General features: G+C 37.8%; 1 protein-coding gene across 1 annotated transcript in view; it reads left to right on the forward strand.

The window, feature by feature from the left end:
• Window positions 1–23,718, forward strand: part of LOC126174924 (glutamine-dependent NAD(+) synthetase) — a 239,696-nt gene that overhangs the window by 149,707 nt on the left and 66,271 nt on the right. The window contains exon 12 of the mRNA XM_049921364.1: window positions 18,851–19,065. Within this exon, the coding sequence (XP_049777321.1) occupies window positions 18,851–19,065 (215 nt within the window). The remainder of the gene's footprint in view (window positions 1–18,850; window positions 19,066–23,718) is intronic.

Here is a 23,718-nt window from a genome sequence, read left to right on the forward strand (position 1 = left end):
CTACCAGCCAGAATCCATCATTCTACTATGAGAATGTTGCCAAGGAGATGGATGGCTTAGTTTTGAGAGCCAACAGTTTGGAATCCAAAAGCTGCTACTTTTCCATATGGAACCTGTATTCAGGTCCGTCCAAGACTTTGCTAGTATTGTGCTTGGTGGTGACTGAATCCAGTGTAACATATTAAGTCACCTGCAGACAACCAAATGAAATCCTCCTAGAATTTTTCAGTCAGTTTTAGACACAGGATAAATTCCAAAAATTTGGAGGGACCATGGTTTTTTTTTTTCTTTCTCCTTAAAAGAACAAGGAACCTTATATGCTCCAGACATTGGTGTAATGAGCTGTGTAGAATAGACCCTGAAGCAAATCATCGCCTATTGCTTGGTCTGGATACTAGACACAGGGGAGCTCCTTATTCACTCTTACTACGGTCTCAAGGGATACTAATCCAGTGTAGCAAAAATGGTCCTGCTGATGGCTGTACAACTTGATTTCTTAGGAAGATTGCATTTTATGGCATACTTTTTAACATACTAGTATGGAATTATTTGGAGGTGCAATATTTTAGGACAACTTTGTCGTTGGGGCTTTAAATGGTCATCTGCTTGTGTTCACCTGGTCCTTCATACCACACAGCCATTTTTAGGTACAGAGTGCACTGGAGAAGTATAACACCACAATAAGGAGCCCAGTACAATGTACCTGAGTTACAGACTTTTTCCACTATCCTTATGCTAGCTAAATCTAACCAAATGAAGGAAAAAAATCTGCCAATTTTAAAAAGGTTCTGCTTCCTCAGTTATATTAAATGAGCTGTTTATCTCCTATTCGTAGGTTAACATTTACTTGATTATATTAATAATTTCAAAGAAAATAGTTACCTACATCTGTAAATAAAGAGTTCTGTTTACAGTACAGTAACACTTTTCATGCAGCTTTATAATGAAACACTCTGTTTCCTATGCAGCTAACTGATCTTTTCAATTGAATGTAGATATTCAGATAATTTGTACAAACAGAAGTATGTTGCTAGAAATTCCCAATTTCTATCTGTTAGATAGGAATGTGTTGAATTCTTTTGCACTAGAGTTCTCACACCCTTGGCAAGAAGGCGAAGTCTACATGAAAATTATAATTGTGTCTTGTGCTGTGATTGTGCAGATCACAGGACAGCTGAACGTAAATATGTATTACATCCTTTATACTTGCTCCTGTTAAATTTTATACTAGTTTGTTTTAGGGAAAACAAGACTTGACACCGGATATTCCGGTCTGAGCTGCCAAAGATGGCAGTCGTGTGTGTGTGTGTGTGTGTGTGTGTGTGTGTGTGTGTGTGTGTGTGTGTGTGTGTGTGTGTGTGAGGTGTGCTTGCTTGTGTGAATGAATGTGCGAATTTTATTTTCTGGAGAAGACTTTGGCCAAAAGCTAAGTGCATAAAAATCTTCTCATTGTGCACGTCAGCAACTCATCACATCACCTTTACGCAGAGTAGTAATATATCCTTTTCCTTATATTGTTGATATTCCAATCTGGAGTTGCTCATTGTGGAGCTCTGGTGCTAGAGACTTTTGTTCCTTGTGTAAGCCACTGAATTTTACTGCTTGCTTACTTTTGTCAGGTTCTGCAAGAAAAACATCACTGAGTACATCTGAGAAACAATTTAAATATTTTTCATGGTTTCCGGTGCTTGAACTGTAGTCTATAGGCTAGCGTACAACACTTACAAGGGAATGGTCCAGTGCAACTTGTTGAATCCTATCCTGAAATTTTTCACACAGGAGGAAGACACTGAAAGCAATACACTGTTAAAATTTTAGCTAGTAACTAAGATTTTAAGGCGTGCTGCAAGTACTCATTTTTGCCACATAATGCATTGATTATAACAGTGGTTTGTACAGCCCTTCCTGCCCAGCGCACGAATCGGCAAATAAGCAGATGCAGCCATGACAGGAGGACATAGTTCCGCATAGTGCAAAACAGATGAACATCAACAAAAGCAAAACGAGGATAATGGAATGTAGTCGAATTAAGTCGGGTGATGTTGAGGGTATTAGATTAGGAAATGAGACACATAAAGCAGTAAAGGAGTTTTGCTATTTGGGGAGCAAAATAACTGATGATGGTCGAAGTAGAGAGGATATAAAATGTAGACTGGCAATGGCAAGGAAAGTGTTTCTGAAGAAGAGAAATTTGTTAACATCGAGTATAGATTTAAGTGTCAGGAAGTCATTTCTGAAAGTATTTGTATGGAGTGTAGCCATGTATGGAAGTGAAACATGGACGGTACATAGTTTGGCCAAGAAGAGAATAGAAGCTTTCGAAATGTGGTGCTACAGAAGAATGCTGAAGATTAGATGGGTAGATCACATAACTAATGAGGAAGTATTGAATAGGATTGGGGAGAAGAGAAGTTTGTGGCACAACTTGACCAGAAGAAGGGATAGGTTGGTAGGACATGTTCTGAGGCATCAAGGGATCACCAATTTAGTATTGGAGGGCAGTGTGGAGGGTAAAAATCGTAAGGGGAGACCAAGAGATGAATACACTAAGCAGATTCAGAAGGATGTAGGTTGCAGTAGGTACTGGGAGATGAAGAAGCTTGCACAGGATAGAGTAGCATGGAGAGCTACATCAAACCATTCTCAGGACTGAAGACCACAACAACAACAACAACAACAACAACAGTGCAAAATACAAAGTGCTCACATGTGAATTTTAAGCAGACTTAATCCATACCATTCATATTGACAGTTAAACTTGCAGATGCATTGTTATGCAAGTGATTAGCAGACAAGACAAAATGAAAGCAGTCTATGATATATTACAGATGACTGCCATCAATAGAGATGCCAATTTGTTGACATCAAATATTTTATAAAAATTCCTGTAGCACATTTCATATGATAATTTCTGCATCATGTATCATTTTTCTAATAATGAAACAGTTCCTTATTTATTCTCTGTAGTAGCCACAGAAATGCAAAGTGGCTATTGGATGACAAAAATGGAGAGTTTCCTTACCCAGGCACACCACCTAATAAAAGAAAAATCATTGCATTCAGGCATCCCACAGTAATTACTAGTTTTATATAGACAGAACTGAAATGGAGTAAGAAATGGTCATATGTGTTGTTCTGCATATTGTGCTGCGTACTAGGCATACTTGATCAAATTCGTGAAGTGTGGTGATGCAGACTGACAGTACAGAAATAACTAAAGATTAACAGTGCTGTTCCACAGATAAAACCTGAAATGACAAGGAACTCTCAGAACTAATACTATCTGACAGTTTCCTGAAAAACGCATTACACTTTCGAAATTTTTTTTTTTTTATTGAGAGACTAAATCAGACTATTAGTTCTGGGTAGAATCGGAGTTATATAAATTTCTTTGTCCTTCTAATGACAGAGATGCTGGTATGTCCAGGCCAAGAGTCCAACAAAACCAATGCATTATTTTCTGGAACTGGTAAGATGATGTTTTGGATGTAACACTGACCATCAGTCTCTCTTATTTTTCTAGATTTTGTGATGTCAGTTATGAGACGTTTGCAAGTAGTCTTTTTTTTTTTTTTTTTTTTTTTTTTTTTTTTTTTTTTTTTTTTTTTTTTTTTTTTTTTTTTTTTTTGTCCCAATTTGCACTGAAGAGAGAGAGAGAGAGAGAGAGAGAAAGCTGCAGAATATACTTATCGCTGACATTGTTGCATATGAATATGTCATAGCACTCGACGACTGCACAAATGACTCTGCATTTTTTGGTCGAAAGCTTGCATAAAAAGAAGCTGCTTCTTATCCTCTAAAATGCTGTGTATAAAGCCAGTCAGGGAGGTTCCGTTGAAACCACACTTTACTATTTCGACCAAAAAAGGCAGAGTCATTTGCGCAGTCGTCGAGTGCTATGACATATTCATATGGAACAATGTCAGTGATAAGTATATTCTGCAGCTTTCTCTCTCTCTTCAATGCAAATTGGGACAAAAAAAGACTACTTGCAAACGTCTCATAACTGACATCCCAAAATCTAGAAAAATAAGAGAGACTGATGGTCAATGTTACATCCAAAACATCTTCTTACCAGTTGCAGAAAGTAAAGCATTGGTTTTGTTGGACTCTTGGCTTTTTTGGACTTTGAATTTATTGTTTCCAATGTGGTGATTAAACATAGTATAAGTCTTCCTACCTACCAAGTTTTGATTCTTAAATGGTATTATGTAGTTATTGTTATTACATTTAAACCTTGACTCTTTTGTAGCAGTCTAATATTACGTTGTATGTTAGAAGCCAATCAGTACCAAGTAACAATTGTATGTTCACATTTGTTATGACTGAGAAGGTTTGCATAATAGAAAAATTCATTATATTTAAAGGTAATCATACAGGGTGTCCAAAAAGTCTTTCCCTGATTACATAAATTGATAACTCAGGCTAGAAGTAAGATACAAATATGAAACTGGTGTCTAATTGTTTACAAACTATCAAATTTTTTTCACACATCAGTAAACTTCCACATGAGCACACTTGGTAGCACGTAGCACATCTAGGCGATATTCAATTTCCGTCCACACATTAGCCAACATCACTGGAGGGATCAATTCAACGACTGTGGTTATCCGTTGCCGCAGGGTTTCAAGATCTGGTACACGTGTTCGGTAGACCTTGTCTGTGACATAACCCCATAAAAAGAAGTGTAATGGGGTTATGTCAGGAGAGCGTGGAGGCCAAACCATTGGTCCCCATCATGAGCAATCCATCGCCCAGGAAAGGTCATATCGAGATAGGCACGGACGTCCAAACCCCAATGAGGCAGTGCACCATCTTGCTGAAACAAGACATCGGGGTGATACTGAAGCAGTTGAGGAACAACATACAATTGCAACATGTCCAGATACACTGCAGATGTGATGGTAGCCTCAGCGAAGAAGGATCGTGCAATAGCGCGGCGCACCAAACATTCACCTTTGGACTGCCTCTGGTGCACTCCATGACCTCACCAGGGGGATGTGAACCCCAAATGCGCACATTATAGCGATTCACTAATCCACTGACAAAAAAGGTCGCTTCGTCAGAAAACGCAATTCGTCTGAAATAACCATCATCGTCCTCAATACGTGATAGCATTTCGACCACAAAGTCATATCGACGTGTACTGTCATTGGGCAACAAGGCCTGAACGATTTGCACTTTGTATGCACGAAACATTAAATGTTTGTGTAAAATGTCATGGAGAGAGCTTTTTGGCATCTGTAATTCACGTGAGGCCCTGTGCACTGATTTTGGACTTTGCAGAAAAGATTGCCTTACAGCTTCCACGCTGTCTGCTGAGGTTCTTGGTCGACCAGACCTTGGAAGGTCAGCAACCAATCCTGTGTTCTTGAACTTCTCATACCAGGCTTTAATGCTCTCGACATCAGGTGGATTCCTTCCAAATATTGTGTGGAAGTGTCTCTGCACTGTGGTTGGTGATCGTGTCTCATGGTACCACAGGACACACTGTGCCTTCTCCTGATTGGTTAACATGGCTTCTTGGACACTGCACCTCATCCACTACTTACATACTGCGAACGTAAAACAGAAAAAAAACTTTGATAGTTGTAAACAATTCGACATAAGTTTCATCTTTGTATCTTACTTCTAGCCTGAGTTATCAATTTATGTAATCAGGGAAAGTCTTTTCGGACACCCTGTACTTCTTGTTTTATTTGCTTTCCTTTTGCCTTGGTAAGGCTGACAGCATACACTCCAGTCACAGGAAGCAAGGGATACTCTGTTCTTTGTTTTAATATCTCTAACAAAGATTCTGACACACATGAAATTTTGTTGGCTGAATCGGTGTAGACATCAGTTTTACAATTATTTGTGTGTCTTGTAAATATAGGTTTACTATTCTCATCAGTCTCATTCTGCTCTTCTTCCTTTAATAACCATTCCCTCATTTACAGTGTTTGTGTAAATGCTATGACTTTGTCAACATATGGGTCTGCTCTGACATAGATATGTCCTGAATCGTGGCCCCATCTCCAGGATGTTTTCCGTTTGCCACCACTACCATAGTTTATGAAGGTACAATTGCTTGTAGTTGTGGATTTCTGTTATTCGTTGCCGTGTTAACAAATGTCTGAGGGTTGTCATTTCTTGACCTACTGTTGTATTGTATATTCTTGCCATTGGCAGATCTTGTAACTTGACAAAAGTTTGTCTCTCTCCTTTTATGGAATTTGCTATTTATTTGGTTACTATCAGCTTTTATATCATAATTATTATTCCTTTTCTCATTATTAGTTGTACCTAATCTGTCTACAAAGGATAATAACTCATTTACTGTTGTCCATCCTCTATATAAAATCTCTTTACGCACATAATAGGGTAATACACACACACACACACACACACACACACACACACACACACACACACACACACACACGTCTGCAGTCTCAAAGAGGTGGTTTCAGTTCTCTGAGACCACAGACGTGTGTGCAAGTTCCATTTGCTTGAGTATGTGTGTGTATGTGTATGTGTGTCTACTGCTGACAAAGGTCTTAATGGCCGAAAGCTATAATTGTGTGAATCTTTTTGTTGTACCTATCGCGACTCAGCATCTCCGCTATATGGTGAGTAGCAACTTTCCTTCTCTGGTATTGTTACATTCCATTCTGGATTTTCCATTGTTTGAGTGTGTAAGTATTTCAATCTAGTGAGATGCCATGGTATGTACTTCTTAAAGCTGTCCCATGAACTGCTATAATAGGCAATTCTAATTTTAGTTTCTCCTGCATGCCTTGAGACAAGTACTTCCATTTAAACTTTTTGTGGAATTTATTCCAAGATACAAACTTTTCTGAGTGAGCATTTCTCCACTCCACAGTGTCACCCACCAAATAACTGAAAGAAAATTCTATCTTTTTTTAATCCTCCCACTTACATGGTGAAGATCTTGAAAATACCTGTAAGTAAGTAGGGTGTAAATCACCATTGGGTTTGAATTTTGGAAAGTGCTTATATAGATTGCCTTTTCTATATGCAATTCTTCCAACAATGTACTAATGACACTACATTGTCCCATGCAGTGAGTATCTTTAAGTTTGTGGCGTGTTTTAGCCAATTCATCCCATAACCATTTAAACTCGCTGTTCTGTTGAGTAGCCTCTTCCCCAGGCAGTTTGGCACTACTCAGATTTTCTGCCTTCTCTTTAAATTTTTGATCTTCAAATGCCTGTACCCTTTCCTCCAAATCAGTAATCATCTCATGAACAAATAGTATCCCCATTTTCACTTCTCTGTTGTAGTAATTTGATACATCCTGTTGCTTCTGTGATTTGATCCTTCACAATTTACATTCCTTTTTTGTTTTGTTTTTATGACTGCAGAACCTCTTGAGCATCCTATGTTTAAACTCCTATCTAAATTCATTGTTATTTCTTTGGAAGTTGAGATTACACTGTCCTGCATTTGTGATAGCTACTATTAATCTTGCCATTACTGTCTTGGACTAGTGAGAGTTTGTTACTAATCTTATCATTACTGTCTTTTATTTTCTTATTAATACTATCCTCTTCGATCTTAGACAGCTCCTTGAATTTCACAAATAAAATCGTCATACTTGCTCCTTGTGCTTCCATGGCCATTTTCCTGTGCCACATATGCATATACTATCATCATACTTTTAATTACTAATAAGGATTATTGATTTCATCACCACATTACTAACTTTCTATTCTAGTCTCCTTTTACCACAACACAAAGAAATAGTGCTTTAAATTGTAATAATCACAGCTCACCTGCTGATGAAACAGTGTACTTGGGACAAACTGTGACTGCTTTGTGGCTGCATCATGTTGAACAACTGCACTGAGCTGCTGCCGATCATAATGTCTCTTATGGATCAGCTGATGCAGCGTCAGTTGGCTGCTACAAACTCACCAAGAATTCTTCCATTTTGTAATGCAAAACATGCCTTGAATTCGTATTTTCTCACACAAGCACATTATTGTATTGGTGGACTCAGATATTGTAGTCAGCTGCACTATGTATCATTTGTTTTTGCTTCCTGTTCGTATTTTAACAATTTATTCAGTGACAATGAATAATGTGTGCACGGCTATAAGTATTGCTGTTCCATGACCATTTACTGTTGTTGCCCCCGACAACATGTACTTCTTCTGTACCTCTTACTATTTCTCCAAATTTTCTTCTTATTATGTCAACATATATCATGTGCCTAGTGCTCACAGTGGGATGTCAAGCCTACCAGTTGCATATGTCTTCCTGGAATAGCACAAGACTTTTGTAGGTTCGATTTGTCGCCTATAAATTTATCTTGTAGAGCTGATCATGCTATTCAGTCCCAGCTAATAATCTTCATGTTCTTCGATCCTCTTCCCAGAATATTTCACGAATTTGCTGGAAAAAAGAGCTCATTTCTTTCCTTGAACAACGTAAAGCATTGATGACCAGAGCTCCAACTACTTATAGTGTCAAATTAACTATTAACACAATACACTTTACAATGAGCTCCATGCTCCTCATTATCTATGGTATGTGTACAATAGAGTAAGCCAGTTACACTACATTTTACATAACGTTTTTGCTAATAAAGACTCTTATTCCTTAGCGGTCCATCGTTACACCTTCCATCACAGCAAGTGACATCTTCCGTTCACCACTCATGCGCGTGGGAGGTGCAGCTCCTGCATACTTTGTTCTCTCTGTGTAAACAGAAGCCTAGTGGCAGTGTTTTGCTCCACTCTAGTTCAGTTACCTTGAAATAATAGTTTTTCTCTTTACATTCATGTGAATATCTTCCATTTCTCAAAGAGCCTAAGAATGTGCCATGGCATTTCATAATGAACTGTAATGTTACACTAAAGTACATTGTGTAAATCTTTCTTCCATTTATATAATTCATGTTCAGGTTTTACAAATTGAAACCAGCTTTGCACATTGTTTAAGATTAAGCATTTTTCTCCATTCTTTGTATAATCAAAAATGTACACCTCTCGCTGAAGACTATTAATATGCATGTTGTCTTTGGGATTGGAAGGTCCAGTGTTTTTGTTCTGGACTTTAATTAGCACAACAATCATCATTTGAACCACAATTCACAGAATTGTTAGTTATTTCCTGTTTCTTTTGCTGTATATCGAGATCATTGGAATGAATGTCAAAGAAATTAACTAATAAACAATATGTATGTACGTCTTCAGGAGAAATAGGTGATTTCGATTGCATGCCATGTTCTTCATATTTCATCTTTGAAAAACTTTGATTGCATTCCAAATTACTGTGAAACTCTGAAACCTGCACAAAGACAAACACTATCAGCAGTATAGCAGAAGACATCACAAAGAAAATTAATTCAATTTTTTCTCCATTGTTAATACTTAGTGATAGTGCAAAGTCAACTGCTAATTATTATGAACATTAAATGAGTAGCAAATATAAGCAAATAGTAACTGCGAGCAATTTTGTGAGAGTAACTATCCATGGAAACTGAAATTTGCCCAACAAATTATGAACACACTGTGACATGTTACATGTTTACTGATGTGCCAACAACCCAGGATATTGTTAGTTTACTGTAGAAAAAATCCATATTACTTTTGCTAAAATTCCTTTATATGTGCGTTTCTGTAGCCTTTAGTTCATCTCCTTTTGGGAACTAGACAAACAGAGCTGAATGATATGAAATACTTGTGTCTGATCAGTACTTCTTTCTATTTTCAAACCAGTAGTTTGTTATAGTATTATCAATGCAGATCACTGATCTACTGTTTTTTTTTTTTTTAGAAAAGTTTAGCATGAAACCATATGTGTGAACTAAATAGTGAATTTTTGTGGATTTGCTGTTTTCAACCAACATATTTAAGATTAGCTGTGATCACAACTTATGTTCTCAAATATTGAAGGAATAGTAAGGATACAGGAACTTTCAAAAGATTTATTTATGTTACAAAAGTTGCTCGCTACCTATTTAAAACTTTCATGCATTCCTCAGGTAATCAGTGTTCATTTAAGCATATTATTTTTGTATTTATACAATCTGAAAGTACTATTTTTAGAATTTCACACACATCTGTAAACATTTTACTAAAGTTCACAACCTATTCAGTTGTAGGCCATCTTTTCCCAGACGTCTATTATTTGAAATATTTTGGTCAGTGAAATTAATCTTAAACCTGGTAGACTGTTCCCTAATGCCACTGTTTACTCTGTTGACGTAAGTATCACTTACCTATGTTCTCTACATAGTTTTTGCCAATCTCGTTGTTACTATGGATGGAGTTCGTGCTTACATGGATTAAAACGCCTCTCTGGTTATGTAAGAACAGGGTGTATATGACCCGGGAGATCCGGGAAAAACCCGGGAATTTTTTTCATCCAGGAGAAAACCGGGAAAAACCCGGGAATTGTTTAGAATTCCGGGAAGTTTTCATTGTTTTAGTTTTCAGTTAAATTTTTGTGTTTTTTGACCGGTAAGGACTAATACTCTTAACAAAGGATATTACTGTATCCTGCTACTGCAGAATATTACTGCAGCAACAAAACATGTATGAGAGAAAAAAAACTAAAATAAAACTTAAGTTTCAAAGGAAATGCGCCATATACAACAACAAAACAGTGCTCATGCAAGTGTCTGCCAACAGCAAAGTGTGTCAAAGGCTTTAGGAAGACTACGCAATGCTTTGTAACAACAAATTGCCTCCGATGACCGTGGCGTGACAACTGTTTAAATTAGATTCGTTTGAGCAGTTGCGGGCGGGCTCTTGCGCTTGCACAGTTGAGTCGCGTATGAGTAGTACCTTCTCCCGCTTCTGTTTACAGAAGTGTGGCTGGGCTCCACTACTTAATATTGCCCTGGTTCGGAAATTAGTAATTGTGGGGCTGATGCACAGAGCAGTCTGACTTGTGGTGGGGAGGTGGGACGGCTCCACGTGACCTGTGTTTACGTTTAGTGATTTTGTTGTTTTGTCTTCGTTTATTGCTCTCACGTTAAATGATAAGAAAACAGATTTTTGTGGCCAGGAGCTATCAAATGAATTAAAATATGTTTGCGTTATTACGGAAGGCTAAAATATGTTATTCGTTTTAGATTTTATTTCCACCTTTCTGACAGTCAAACATTAATCGCCTTACAGAACAATTAAGTTATTTTTGCCGGTTTGCTAAAGAGATTTGGCTTTTACTAATCTTTTCTGTTGAGGCAATCAATTTATTTGAAACGAAGTATTTAATTTCACACTATTGGTTAATTTAAACTGTTCACTGCATTTCAAGTGCGCGTATGGCATTATGCCATAATAAAGAACCAAACATGACTTAATACAGTAGTGGTACTCCAAGAAAATTTACATACGAATGCGCATTTTAAGCCGAATTGTGCGTTTTAGTATGGTTCACGAAATTCTGACGCTCTTGAAGTATCCTCTGGTGTCTTGTTTCTTTAATGACATAATGTAAGATCTTTTAATGTTTTACACGTGCGGACATATGGACTTCCTGCATCATGGTAGCTGCGCAAGCACGGTGATGCTATCTGGCGCTCCCTTGCAACCGCAGAAACGAACCTATTTCTAACAGGTCGCGGGAAAATGTTATGAATGGTGGTTTGAAAAGCGTTTCATTCAAAGCAGATGTACTTTTACTTAAGGTGAGCTATGTGCGAGAATGTATGATGAATTTCTTAAATCACAAAGCGTTTGACTCTCATTTAAAAATCACCTCTTTGAGGACGATCATTTAGAAGAATTTCAAGCCCAGAAGATCAGACATTTACATCGTTATTAAAAATTTTACTGGCTCATTTGTGTGATGTACCTTAAAGTGTGACAAGTGCAAAAAAGATCTACGTTATATGTAGAAGCTTAGCTTCTCTTCCAGCTTAGTAATCTTAGAGACCAATGTTATATGTGAATGCTATGTATATTAATTTAAACTGTTAACTTTTCTTATTTGTGTGTTCGCGCTACGTAAGAGTGATCTTGCTGTTTGCTGACTACATCACGTGTCCTACGCTGTCATCAGTAGGCGAGATCACGTGACATAAGCTATGATGGGCTTACAAAAGCACATCGCAATCTCGATTTCAATGCTTCGGAAAGTGACATGCAGTGTTTGGTGAATTCGAATTTATACCTTCGTAATACGAAAATATGCAGCGTACATGTTGCTGCACATCAAAGGTCTTTCAAAACGTGTTTTTCCCCCCCTGAGTTTCGTTTTCTAAAGTCCCGGGAAATTCTACTCCGATATATAAAACCATAAACATTCAAAGGATTGAGGAGTTTTACAGTGCCGAATAAGAGTATACTGTCACTTAACACGGAAAAAGTGTATCCTCACTCGGGAGAGAGAGTATTTTCAACCACGAAATCCGGGAAAAATCCAGGAGTTTTTTTCCTTGTCCACGTATACACCCTGAAGAATGTGGAGTTTCACAATGGTACCATTAAATAAAATATGCTTGGATTTCCAGTCTTGTTCAATGGTTAAAATTTCACAAGCTTTCGACAAAGTGCTCCTTGGCCATTGTCAAGTGGTATTACTGCAAGTGTGCTGTAGGTTCACCCTTAGATACACTAACTGCCGACTTTGAGATCACTGGTGCTCACAGCATCACCATATATAGGCATATGTTGACTCTGTGTTCAGTGTGCCGACTTCAACATCATGATCATTGGATCCCACACAGCAATGAGCTGCAGGTGGCTGCTGTCTCTATTAATGATATTATTATTGTTTTTATTTCAATTGCGTGTAATAATTACACTGTCCCAGAAGGCACTAGTGCAAGCCATGACCAAGGTTTTGTCAAATTTCATCGGGTTTTCTAAAGCATGTTCAGCTGAAGTGGGATTCACAGGGTAGCTTAGGGGATAAAACCTCTAGTGTTCCTTCCTGCACTGTCCTACAGTGCATATTGTTTATCTGACCTAAGAATGGCCACATTCTCAAGGCATCTTTAGACCTCAGACCTGCTGCATCTTTAAATGGGACCAATATTACGAAAATGCTACTCGCCATATAGCGAAGATGTTGAGTTGCAGATAGACACACAAAAACACTGATGGAAAGTAAGCTTTTGGCCAACAAGGCCTTTGTTGAAAAGACACACACACACACACACACACACACACACACACACACACACACACACACACACACACACACACATGACGACTACAGTTGAGTTTTTGTGTGTGTGTGTGTGTGTGTGTGTGTGTGTGTGTGTGTGTGTGTGTGTTGACTATTTTCGACAAAGGCCTTATTGGCGAAAGCTTATTTTCTGACAGTCTTTTTGTTGTGCCTATCTGCGACTCGGCATCTTTGCTACATGGTGAGTAGCAGCTACCCTTTTTGTTATACTGTTACATTACATCCTGGATTTTTTCATTTTTTCTTCAGAAATGTTTTTATTGCCATTGCCAATCAACATTTTATATCCTCTCTACTTTGGCCATCGTCAGTTACTTTGCTGCCCAATTAACAAACCTCATCTGCTACATCTAGTGTGTCGTTTCCTAATATAATTTCCTCACTATTATCTGATTTAATTAGACTACATTCCATTATCCTTATTTTGCTTTTATTGTTGTTGTTCATCTTATGTCCTCCTTTCAAGACATGGTCCATTCTGTTCAACTGCTCTTCCAAGTTCTTTGCTGTCTCTGACAGAATTGCAATGTCATCAGCAAACCTCAAAGTTTTTATTTCTTCTCCCTAAACTTTAATTACTACTCAAGATTTTTCTTTGGTTTCCTTTACTACTTGCTCAGTTTACAGATTGAATGAATAACATCTGGAATGGCTGCAACCCCGTCTCACTCCCTTCTCAACCACGGCTTTCCTTTCATGCCCCTAGACTCATACAACTGCCATCTGGCTTCTGTACAAGTTGTAAATATCCTTTTGCTCCCTCTATTTTATGCCTACTATTTTCAGAATTTCAAAGGCAGTACTCCAGTCAACATTGTCAAAAGCTTTCTCTAAGTCTAAAAATCCTACAAAAGTATGTTTGTCTTTACTTAACCTGACTTCCAAGATAAGTCATAGGGTCAGTATTGCCTTGCATGTTCCTAAATTTCTCCAGTATCCAAACTGATCTTTTCTGAATTTGGCTTCTGTCAGCTTTTCTGTTCTTCTTCTGTAAAGAATTTGTGTTACTATTTTGCACCCATGACCTGTTAAACGTAGTTTGGTAATATTCACACATATCAGCATGTGATTTTTTTTTTTTTTTGGGGGGGGGGGGGGGGGTCATCTAAGGACCACACACCAATTTCAATGCTTCCTTCTTTGTTGTTCTTTCTTTTTCCTCCAGTATTCTTTCATCTTTTATATATGTGTCCTTTTTCTCTCCTCAGACCATTTTGACCCTGTCTTCTTCTCCCTCTTGCCTTGGAATCCTTCCATTTTTAACACTTTCCTCTTGAAACACACTCTTTCTGTTGCATCTTTTTCACTTATGTTGTTTTTTTTTCCAAATCTTTCCTAACTTCTTTTATTATTATTATTATTATTATTATTATTATTATTATTATTATTAATTGAATGATTGTATTCTTTTTATGTCTGAGGGTACTTTGCCTGCCTTGTACATCTTGCACTCCAGATGAAAGAGTTTTGTCATGACTGCCTCTCCCAAGGCTATCACTAGTTCTGACTGAATGTTATCTACTACTGGGACCTTTTTTTGACTCAGGTCTTTCACTGCTCCTATCTCATCTTCGTCTAAATCCTCAGTATTGCCTTAAAGTTAATTTACCATGCATAGTGCATAGGCCCGGGTCCCATAGTGTGGTGACTGCAGGCCTTTGTATGATATTAGAGGAACTAAAAATTGTAATTTCTTATCTGGTGCTATGGAAAACATACTCCTGGTTTTATGGCAGATAACTAATTACTCACATGTACCAAGGTTTTATGTTACCTCAGTGCCATAAACAGTCTTAACAGTTCATTCTACATTATGCATAGGTATGCTCCTGTAGCCAGGAAGGTAAGCAACCCAGCTCATTCTGTATCATAATGCTGAGCAACTAAAGTTTGGAAACCCAAGCAGTGCTGTACTTGTGTGAATGTTTGGTTCTGTTGCACAACTTTTCTGTCCCCAGTTTCAAAGAGGAGAACAACATAATAAAACTGTGTAAACCTGCAACTGGATCACACATAATAAAATAACTGAGATGAAATTTTGCATACAAACTTTCAATACAAAACGTTGACACCAACCAGTGGCTGTTAGGAGGCCTTAATATGTGAACGCTAAATGAAATTGTGTTGAACCTGTAAATCATTTTAGTGAATATGATGAAAAGCTGGAACATAATTTAGAACATTCCTCTGTGTTCACAGGAATGTTAATCTGAAACAGAATGATTTGATTGCCTCTGCTTCGACCGTGCTCATGAATAAAATAAAAAAGGAGATATGCGAGTTAAATCTTTTTCCTAGTTATTATGGATTAATAAATTGACAAGTGTCATTCTCACAGGTCTCGTTAGTACTTCACTATGTCACAGTGTGAAGGCTACAAAGTGTTTCGCAGTGGAGTCTTGGATTTAAGTTATTGGTTAACTTGTCATGTCAAGTTCTGATAAAATCCAAAGCTTTCAATGACTGCCTCAATTTTATCTTTACATGACACAGCAAATTAAACTGTGACCTTTTTAGGCAAATTTGTGGGAGATTTTTAAAACTGATGAACATCCTCAGTGTTACAAAAGAGCTGCAGTTATAGCTAGACATTTAAAAAGATTGCAGTCAAGAGTGATAAACACATTTCCTACTGGAATATTTGTTCTCTTTTTTACTCATTAATTAAATTCACTGCTATAACAAAAAGAGTCAAAGATAAAAACTGCTGAATTTTTCCTCACTTTGAATGATCTTGCTAATTTTTTTAAAAGTCAGCCAAAGGAACCTGGGCTCTAGACGAGGAAGTAAGGATGCAACTGCCTAAAGTTTATGCGTTCTTGCAATTAAGTATTGTAGTAATTTTTCATCATATTGCAGTGAATAAGGCTCAATATACACTGACAGAAAAAACTCTCAGTACCAAGACAGAGTTGTGCGACATAAACGGAAGTTGCTAGGCAAGTTTCTGCATCAAAGATGATGTCTCTTCAAATTCTTGCCAGTTGCATTAGAGTGGCACTAGTAGCGTCACCATGAGGATGCAAATCAGGTTTGCCTTAAATACACATTGTAATGGTTGGGAGCTGTAGTTATCTTTGAGATTGGAAGCTGTGAGTTGATGTTAATCAAGAATGTCTTTAAAATGATGAAGATTCCATTAACACCACCTCACTTGAGTTTGAATGAGGTCATATAATAGAACTATGAGAAGCTGAATGTTCAGTGCACAATATTGCAGGAAGAATTGGAAGGATCGCAGCCATTGTACATGATTGCTGGCAGCAGTGGTCACAAGAATATATGGTACTAGAAGACAGGGCTGCGGATGGCCACTGGCACTACTGAGAGGGAAAACCATCGTGTTCGGCGTATGGCTCTAGTACATCACACCGCATCTGCAGCAGCAATTTGAGCAGCAGTTGGCACCACAGTGGTACAACAAACTGTGACAGATTGATTACTTCAAAGACAGTTTCAAGCCAGATGCAGTGTAGCGTGCATTCCACTGAGCCCAAACCACTGCCATGACCGCCAACTCAGCATCTCTGGCTGGAATGCACCTGTCACATGGGATGCAAGCAGCAATCTGGAGGGGGCAGGGAAAGGGAAGGGATACTTGTGTATAGGTGGGGAGAGAAAAACACTGTCTGATGGTGTGTGCAGAGATTAGACCGCCAATAGGAGCAGTGCCAGGCGGTGTAGGGCAGGGAAGTGGGGGGGAAAAGGTGCATAAAAGGAGAGGGGTGGAGAAAGACATGTGGATGCATTGGCAGAGGACTGCAAATAAACAGGATAGGAGATCAGACTGGGGAAGAGATGATAGGATAGAGGGGGTGGAAACTGTTGGGTGGAGGGTGTCGGGACAGTATGTTACCATGGATTGTGGCCATTCAAGTGTGTTAAGTTCAGCTGGATGTTATGCCACAGGGTGGTCTACTTTGCTCTTGACCACAGTTTGGCGGTGGTTAGTCATCCTGGTGGACAGCTGGTTGGTAGTCTTACCAGCATAAAAAGCTGTGTAATGATTGCAGCAGAGCTGGTTAATTACATGCCTGCTTTCACAGGTGGCTTGGCCGCTGATGGTGTAGGATAAACCGGTGACAGACTGGAGTAGGAAGTGCTGGGTTGGTGGATTGGGTGGGTTTTGCACTTGTCTTCCACAGGGATGTGATCCTTATGACAAGGGGTTGGGAGTGGCATAGGGATGGACTAGGATGTTGTGGAGGTTGGGTGGGCAACAGAAGACCACTTTAGGAGGGGTGGGAAGTATCTCTGATGCCACCTGTTGGCAGCCTAGTCCCTCCACCAGACAGTGTTCATCTGTCCCCACCCATACACTACTATCTCTTCCCCTTCCCCGTGCCCTCCAGATTGCTGTTTTTTACCTTTTTAAGTTCACAGCTACTTGTCACCTTTATTTCCAGAGAGCTGCATCATAAAATTGTTGGTTATTTGTTGAAATGTGTCAGGTGGTCTCCATACTGTGAAATTTTAAAATTCTTTGAACTAATTTGGAGTAATCCTGCATCCAGTGCATTAGTTGTGAGATGCTGTTCAACAGTAAAAAGGTCAAAAACAATGATGTAGTTCATAAGCACAAGAACAGCTTGCAAACTTACTGTTATTGCTCAAAAAGGGTTTTCTTTGGCAACTGAGAGAAGGGTTTTATGACTCAGTGACAACAATTCACCAAAACAGTAATTTCATATTTTAAAAGTATATTTTATTCTTTTGTAACTGCTTACCTTAATGAAACGTTCAGTATACACCACTTGCAAGGAATAAAGTTGTTCTCCCTGTAGAAATATGCTGGTTTTAAAGAAATTTTAAGAAATAATATAACATAACACACATTTATCATAGAAATTATGCATCTCTGACATTAAACATGTTATCTTTGGTAGTAGCACCTACTATATTTGTAAAACTATAGTTGTTAAATGTCACATCTGGTGGACATACAGTGCAAATTAAAGAGTGCAATTTGACATGAATTCAGTAGGAAGGCAAGGGCCTTAGTACCCTGAGGCAAGCAGTTGACACGTGTGTGAGTTGTTATTGTGGGTATGGGTGTGTATTTTCTACTTCTGGAGAAGGACTTTGTCCGAAAGCTGAAGTGTTTGTAGCATTATTTTTTGTTGTACTGGTCTGTGACTCGACCCATCATTTTCCTCTGTGGGTATATGGAGTTTATCCTTTCTATCAGTGAAGCTTCCGATGTTTTTTATGAAAAATATTAATGTATTTTCTTTAATATCCATGGCTTGTGGTAACTCATGTGAGTGAGAGGAGGAGACATTGCTGTAGATGATGGGGAAAAATAGTAATCATGAGGTACCTGTAAACTACATGTTAAAAAACTCCATTTTACTCTGTGAAAATGAAAATGAAGCAGTTGTTCGTTAAAGGTAAACTTGCCCTTTATTTTAGGTGTAGATACTTGCATGGGAGTGCCAGGTAATTCATGCAAATATCTTTTTTCGTTTTGTTTACTTCTGGTTGGTTTATCACTTTTAACCACATGGCCATAATGTTACAATATGTATGCTAAAGACCTTCTTACAGTGCATCCACACTTCCACTATCATTATCAGGGATGTTAGCAAAATTGTTAGATGACATTACATGATGAGTAGTTGTTGTTAAGTAGACTTTCAGTAAATTACAAAGTAATGTGAATTGTCTGTCATTTGTAACAATGATTTCTGTTTTGCAGGCAAGATTGAGGATGGTAATTTCGTATCTTTTTGCTCAACTCATGCTATGGGTACGTAACAGGCCAGGAGGATTGCTGGTACTTGGATCGGCAAATGTTGATGAAGCATTGCGTGGCTACATGACTAAATATGACTGTTCCAGTGCTGATGTAAATCCAATTGGAGGGATATCAAAGACTGATCTCCGTGCTTTCCTGACTTACGCTATGAACAGGTTATTGTGCCTCTAACACCTTATTTTTTTATTTTACTTATTATTGTTGTGTTTTTGTCATCATCATCATCACCATCATCATCTTTCAACCTAATTATGTCTCACTCAATTTATCTCCAAGAAGGAAGCTAGAGTTGAGGAAAAGACATTACAATTATAAAAATATAGCTTGTCGAAGTATAAAGTGATGTGTGCAGTAAGCCATTTTTAATACGAATTCTTGCCTTTAAAATCCAGCTGTGTTTTTTTTTTTTTTTAGAAGAGAGGAAAAAATGCAGTTCATCCTTCAGACCATAGCTTGGAAAATGTAAAATCCCATAGTGGCTGTATACGGATGACGTCGTTTATCATTTTTAATTTGAGGATTTTTTAATCCAATGTGGTTTCAGGTTTACAGACTTGTAGGACAGATACAATTTGGAGGAATGATAGGAAGAATTTCTTTCTTTCCTGTTCATCCCTTGTCACTGTGCTTGTAGCTATTCCGTGTTCATCGATGCTGTATAGATGCTGCTTATGGTGAACAATAATTCACCTGCAAATGCTGGCAGTCTTCCTAGGCTACAGGTGTTGCGTAATGCACCTCAAAATGTTGAATCGCACACTGGCTCTGTGGACAGCCTTTTGATATGGAAACAAATTGCTTGTTTATTGATACGGTCATTTCTTGTGACATAATCATCACGGAATCAGGCATCGAAGTATCTGATTCTCTATACATGGAGTGCATAGCAGTGTGAAGGTGACATTTATAAATAAAAGAACAACTTCTGGAAAAACATACATTTGTTCAGTGATTTTTCTTTGGTAAATAATCATAACTGGTTTGTCTCAATGCCCATCTTCAGATGCAACAAAAAAATAAAAAAAAGCTTTTATTAAAACCTTAAAGCAAGTAACAATATTTTTACTAAGTCTGCTTGTGAGCTAATTAAAATGTTATTAAAATGGCTTGGAACATACCGGCAAGTGGTGTTTAGTGAACCCATGTTCATGTGTTGTTCAATAGAACATAAAACAAAAAATCGGGAAATTATGTATTTGTAACCCAGCAGTGGCAGCTGGATTTGTGTTGCTAATGTGCTACAGTACACTGTAAATATCACACTAAAATTATGCCATTTCTCTTAGAATGCCAGGTAGAAATCGCACTAAAATTACACAGAATTCTCCTCAAATGCTTTTTGGTATGCAAATAAAATGGATGAAGACACATTTTGTAGCACACTCTTCATGATAACTAGAAGCCAGCATTGAGTGCTCAAATGATAGTCAGCTGCGCTACGATCAGCTCAGAAGGGATTCAGCTTTTAGTTTTCAGTTGCGCATGCTCTGATTTGATGTCATTTCTTCTGGCACTAAGAGTATTATGTTGCTCACAGCACCAAGTCACTAGTGTGGTTTTTTTTGTTTTTTATTTTATTTTTTATTTTATTTTTTATTTTTATTTTTTTTATTTTATTTTATTTTTTTTTTATTATTAATTGCATGTAGCATTTTGTGATGTTATAGATTAGGCTGGATTTTTGAGGGGCTGTTGTCATAACGGCACCGTGGACAAGTTGTCTGGCACATGGACTAGCAATTCGGTGAATCTGGTTTGATCCCCACTGTATTTGCATTATTATTATTATTGTTATTACTACTACTACTACTACTACTACTACTACTACTACTACTATGACTATTATTATTATTATTATTATTATTATTAAACAATGGAAAATCCAGGATGTAGTGTAACAGTTATGAAAAGGAAAGCTGCCACTCACCATATAGCGGTGATGCTGAGTTACAGATACGCACAATAAAGGAGATTTTCCCTGAAGTATCAAAAAATTAAATAATTAAAACCTTATAAGGCTAGTTGAGAAGATGCTTTCACAGCAGAACATTTGAAATGGTCTGTACCAAAAATAAAAAAAGGCTTAAATTAATTGTTTACAAAAACTTGGAAAACAAAAAAACACCTAGGAGACTGGAAGGTGCCCTTGATACGTCCACTTCATAAGAAAGGCAGTAACAAGATGTTACAACTACAGAGGAATTTTTTTTAAACAGTGACATAGAACATATTTTCCAAGATAATACTAAACACAGTAGAAACAACACTGAAGAGTAATGTAGACGAATGTCAAGGTACTTATAGGAAGTGCATATCATGTTCTGAACAAATATTTAATCTAAAAATCAATCATTTGCCACAGATTACTGAATTTCAAAGATGTTTGTTGATTTCCAAAAGGCTATTGAATCTGTTGACAGAAACCATAGATAAAATAAAACTTTTGTGAATAGAAGTAGGTTGTTGCCCCATCAAAGTTGCTAGAATATTTCACCTGAGTGGATCATATGAAAAGGTAAAATACACTCTAAAGATTTATGGGTAGAGTATGAGAGATTTATGAGTAGTTGTTCATGTAACAGCACAATAGCGCAGTGATTAAATGTCCTGACAACCATAAAATATGACAAATGTGACAATAATATTTCAATCAATTATTCGTAAAATATAAAAATAGAGTACAGGTTGTTAAATCAATAAAACAATATTTCAGAACAGTGTAAGATATTTACAATAAAGGATACAGAGGAACAATCCTTATAGTACAAATTTCTGATGGTTGATGGCACTGCACTTCTGGCTGCTAGCAGTGCCCATTAACTTGGAAAAGAGAATGCAGACTGGTTGAAAGGGATGGCATTGTGCTGTACCTCAGCGGCAGTCTTCTTCGGCTACCAGAGGATGTGTTTATATTTCCTGGGTACTGCTAGCAAGTGAAAGCATGGCACAGTGCAGCAATTGGTCACAGGAAGGCGTCACTTTCAGTTGGAGCCTGTATGTAGCGTGCTGCAGTTCCTCAAATGAACAGATCATAAGGAGTATTGAACTAAGTATTCATCTACTACAAATTCATTCTGCTTATCGAGGAGTTTGTCTGGTTCCTTCTGGTTCATAATATAAATCTCCAATTCTTCTAATTCGTCTGTCAACTTTTTTCATCTGTAAGTAAAATTTGTAGTTGTTTGTCAGTGTTAACAAAATTGTTATATTCCTTTTGAATATGGGAGCCTAATGCTGTCTTATTGCTGGCATATGTGTGCTCTCCAAGGCTGTTCATTATTCCCTTCTTGGGCATATAAAAGGAAGCATTTCGTGTAATAGTACAGTGTCTGTGAACACTCCAGCTCCTTCAGGTGATTGAACAAAGAGGGCCACCATAGTTAGACACATGAAAATGTCACAAAGAACACGAAATTAGCTTTCTTTATAAAATGTTATCAAATTTTTAGTTACTCCTTTCCTGTGTAAGTAGATTAATCTGGTGGCAGCCATTTATTGATATTCATAAGTCATCATCTGTGGTCAGCTCTCCATTCTGATCTGTCGTGTGCAAACCTTTTCATCTCTGCATAACTACCACAGTCTGCATCCATTTGAACCTGTTATTATATTCAAGCTTTGGTCTTCATATACAGTCCCCCCCCCCCTCCTAAATTTCTTTCACTTAAATTGACAATTCATTGTTGTCTCAGGATGTGTCCTATCAACTGTTCTCACCTTACTCCATTCAAATACCTTCAGAAGACTTAACAAATTCCTCTTTTTAAGGAATGCTTTTCTTACTGTTGCCAGTCTGCATTTTGTATCCTCTGCACTTCAGCCATCATTAGTTACTTCATTCCTCGAATACCAAAACTTATCTCATACTTGTAGTTTGTTATTTCCTAGTCCAGTTCCGTCAGCACAGACTGATTTAATTCAGTTACACTCCCTCACTTGTTTTTATGTTAATCTTAAAATCTCTTTTCAAGACTGTTCTTTCCACTCAGCTGCTCTTCCATTTCCTTTGCTATGTGTGAATTACAGTGTCATCAACAAATAGCAAAGTTTTTATTTCTTTCCGCGCGGGATTAGCCGAGCGGTCTAAGGCACTGCAGGCTGGTCCTAGCGGAGGTTCGAATCCTCCCTCGGGCGCGTGTGTGTGTGTGTGTGTGTGTGTGTGTGTGTGTGTGTGTGTGTGTGTGTTTTTGTCCTTAGAATAATTTAGGTTAAGTAGTGTGTAAGCTTGGGGACTGATGACCTTGGTAGTTAAGTCCCATAAGATTTCACACACATTTGAACATTTTTTATTTCTTGCTCCTGAACTTTGCGTTATCAGATTTCTCCGTGGTTTCCTTTATTGCTTGCTCATTGTCCTTTGTAAATAATCTTTCGTTCCTGGTATTTTATTCCTGCTATGTTCAGAATTTGAGAACTTAGTCCAGTGAACATTGTCAAAAGTTTTATCTGAATCTACAAATGCTGTAAATGTAGATTTGCCTTCTTCATTCCATCTTCTAGGGTAACCTATAGGGTCAGTATTGCTTTGCAAGTTGTTACACTTCTCTGGAACTTTCCTGACATTCACTTTACCAGTTTTTTCAACCTTCTGTAAATAATTTGTATCAATATTTTGGAACTTTGACTTATTAAACTGACGGTTCAGTAGTATTCACATCTGTAAGCACCTGCAGATTTGAGAAAAATGTTAACAACCTCCCCCCCCCCCCCCTTCCCCCCTCTCCCAAATATGGCATCTATGGTTAACAATTGCAATCCTCTTGAGTACTTTGTATAATATCTATCCAAATAAAAACAATTACGTGTAC

Source organism: Schistocerca cancellata, chromosome 3 (genome assembly GCF_023864275.1).
Source record: "Schistocerca cancellata isolate TAMUIC-IGC-003103 chromosome 3, iqSchCanc2.1, whole genome shotgun sequence".
In the NCBI taxonomy this organism is placed as follows: domain Eukaryota; kingdom Metazoa; phylum Arthropoda; class Insecta; order Orthoptera; family Acrididae; genus Schistocerca; species Schistocerca cancellata.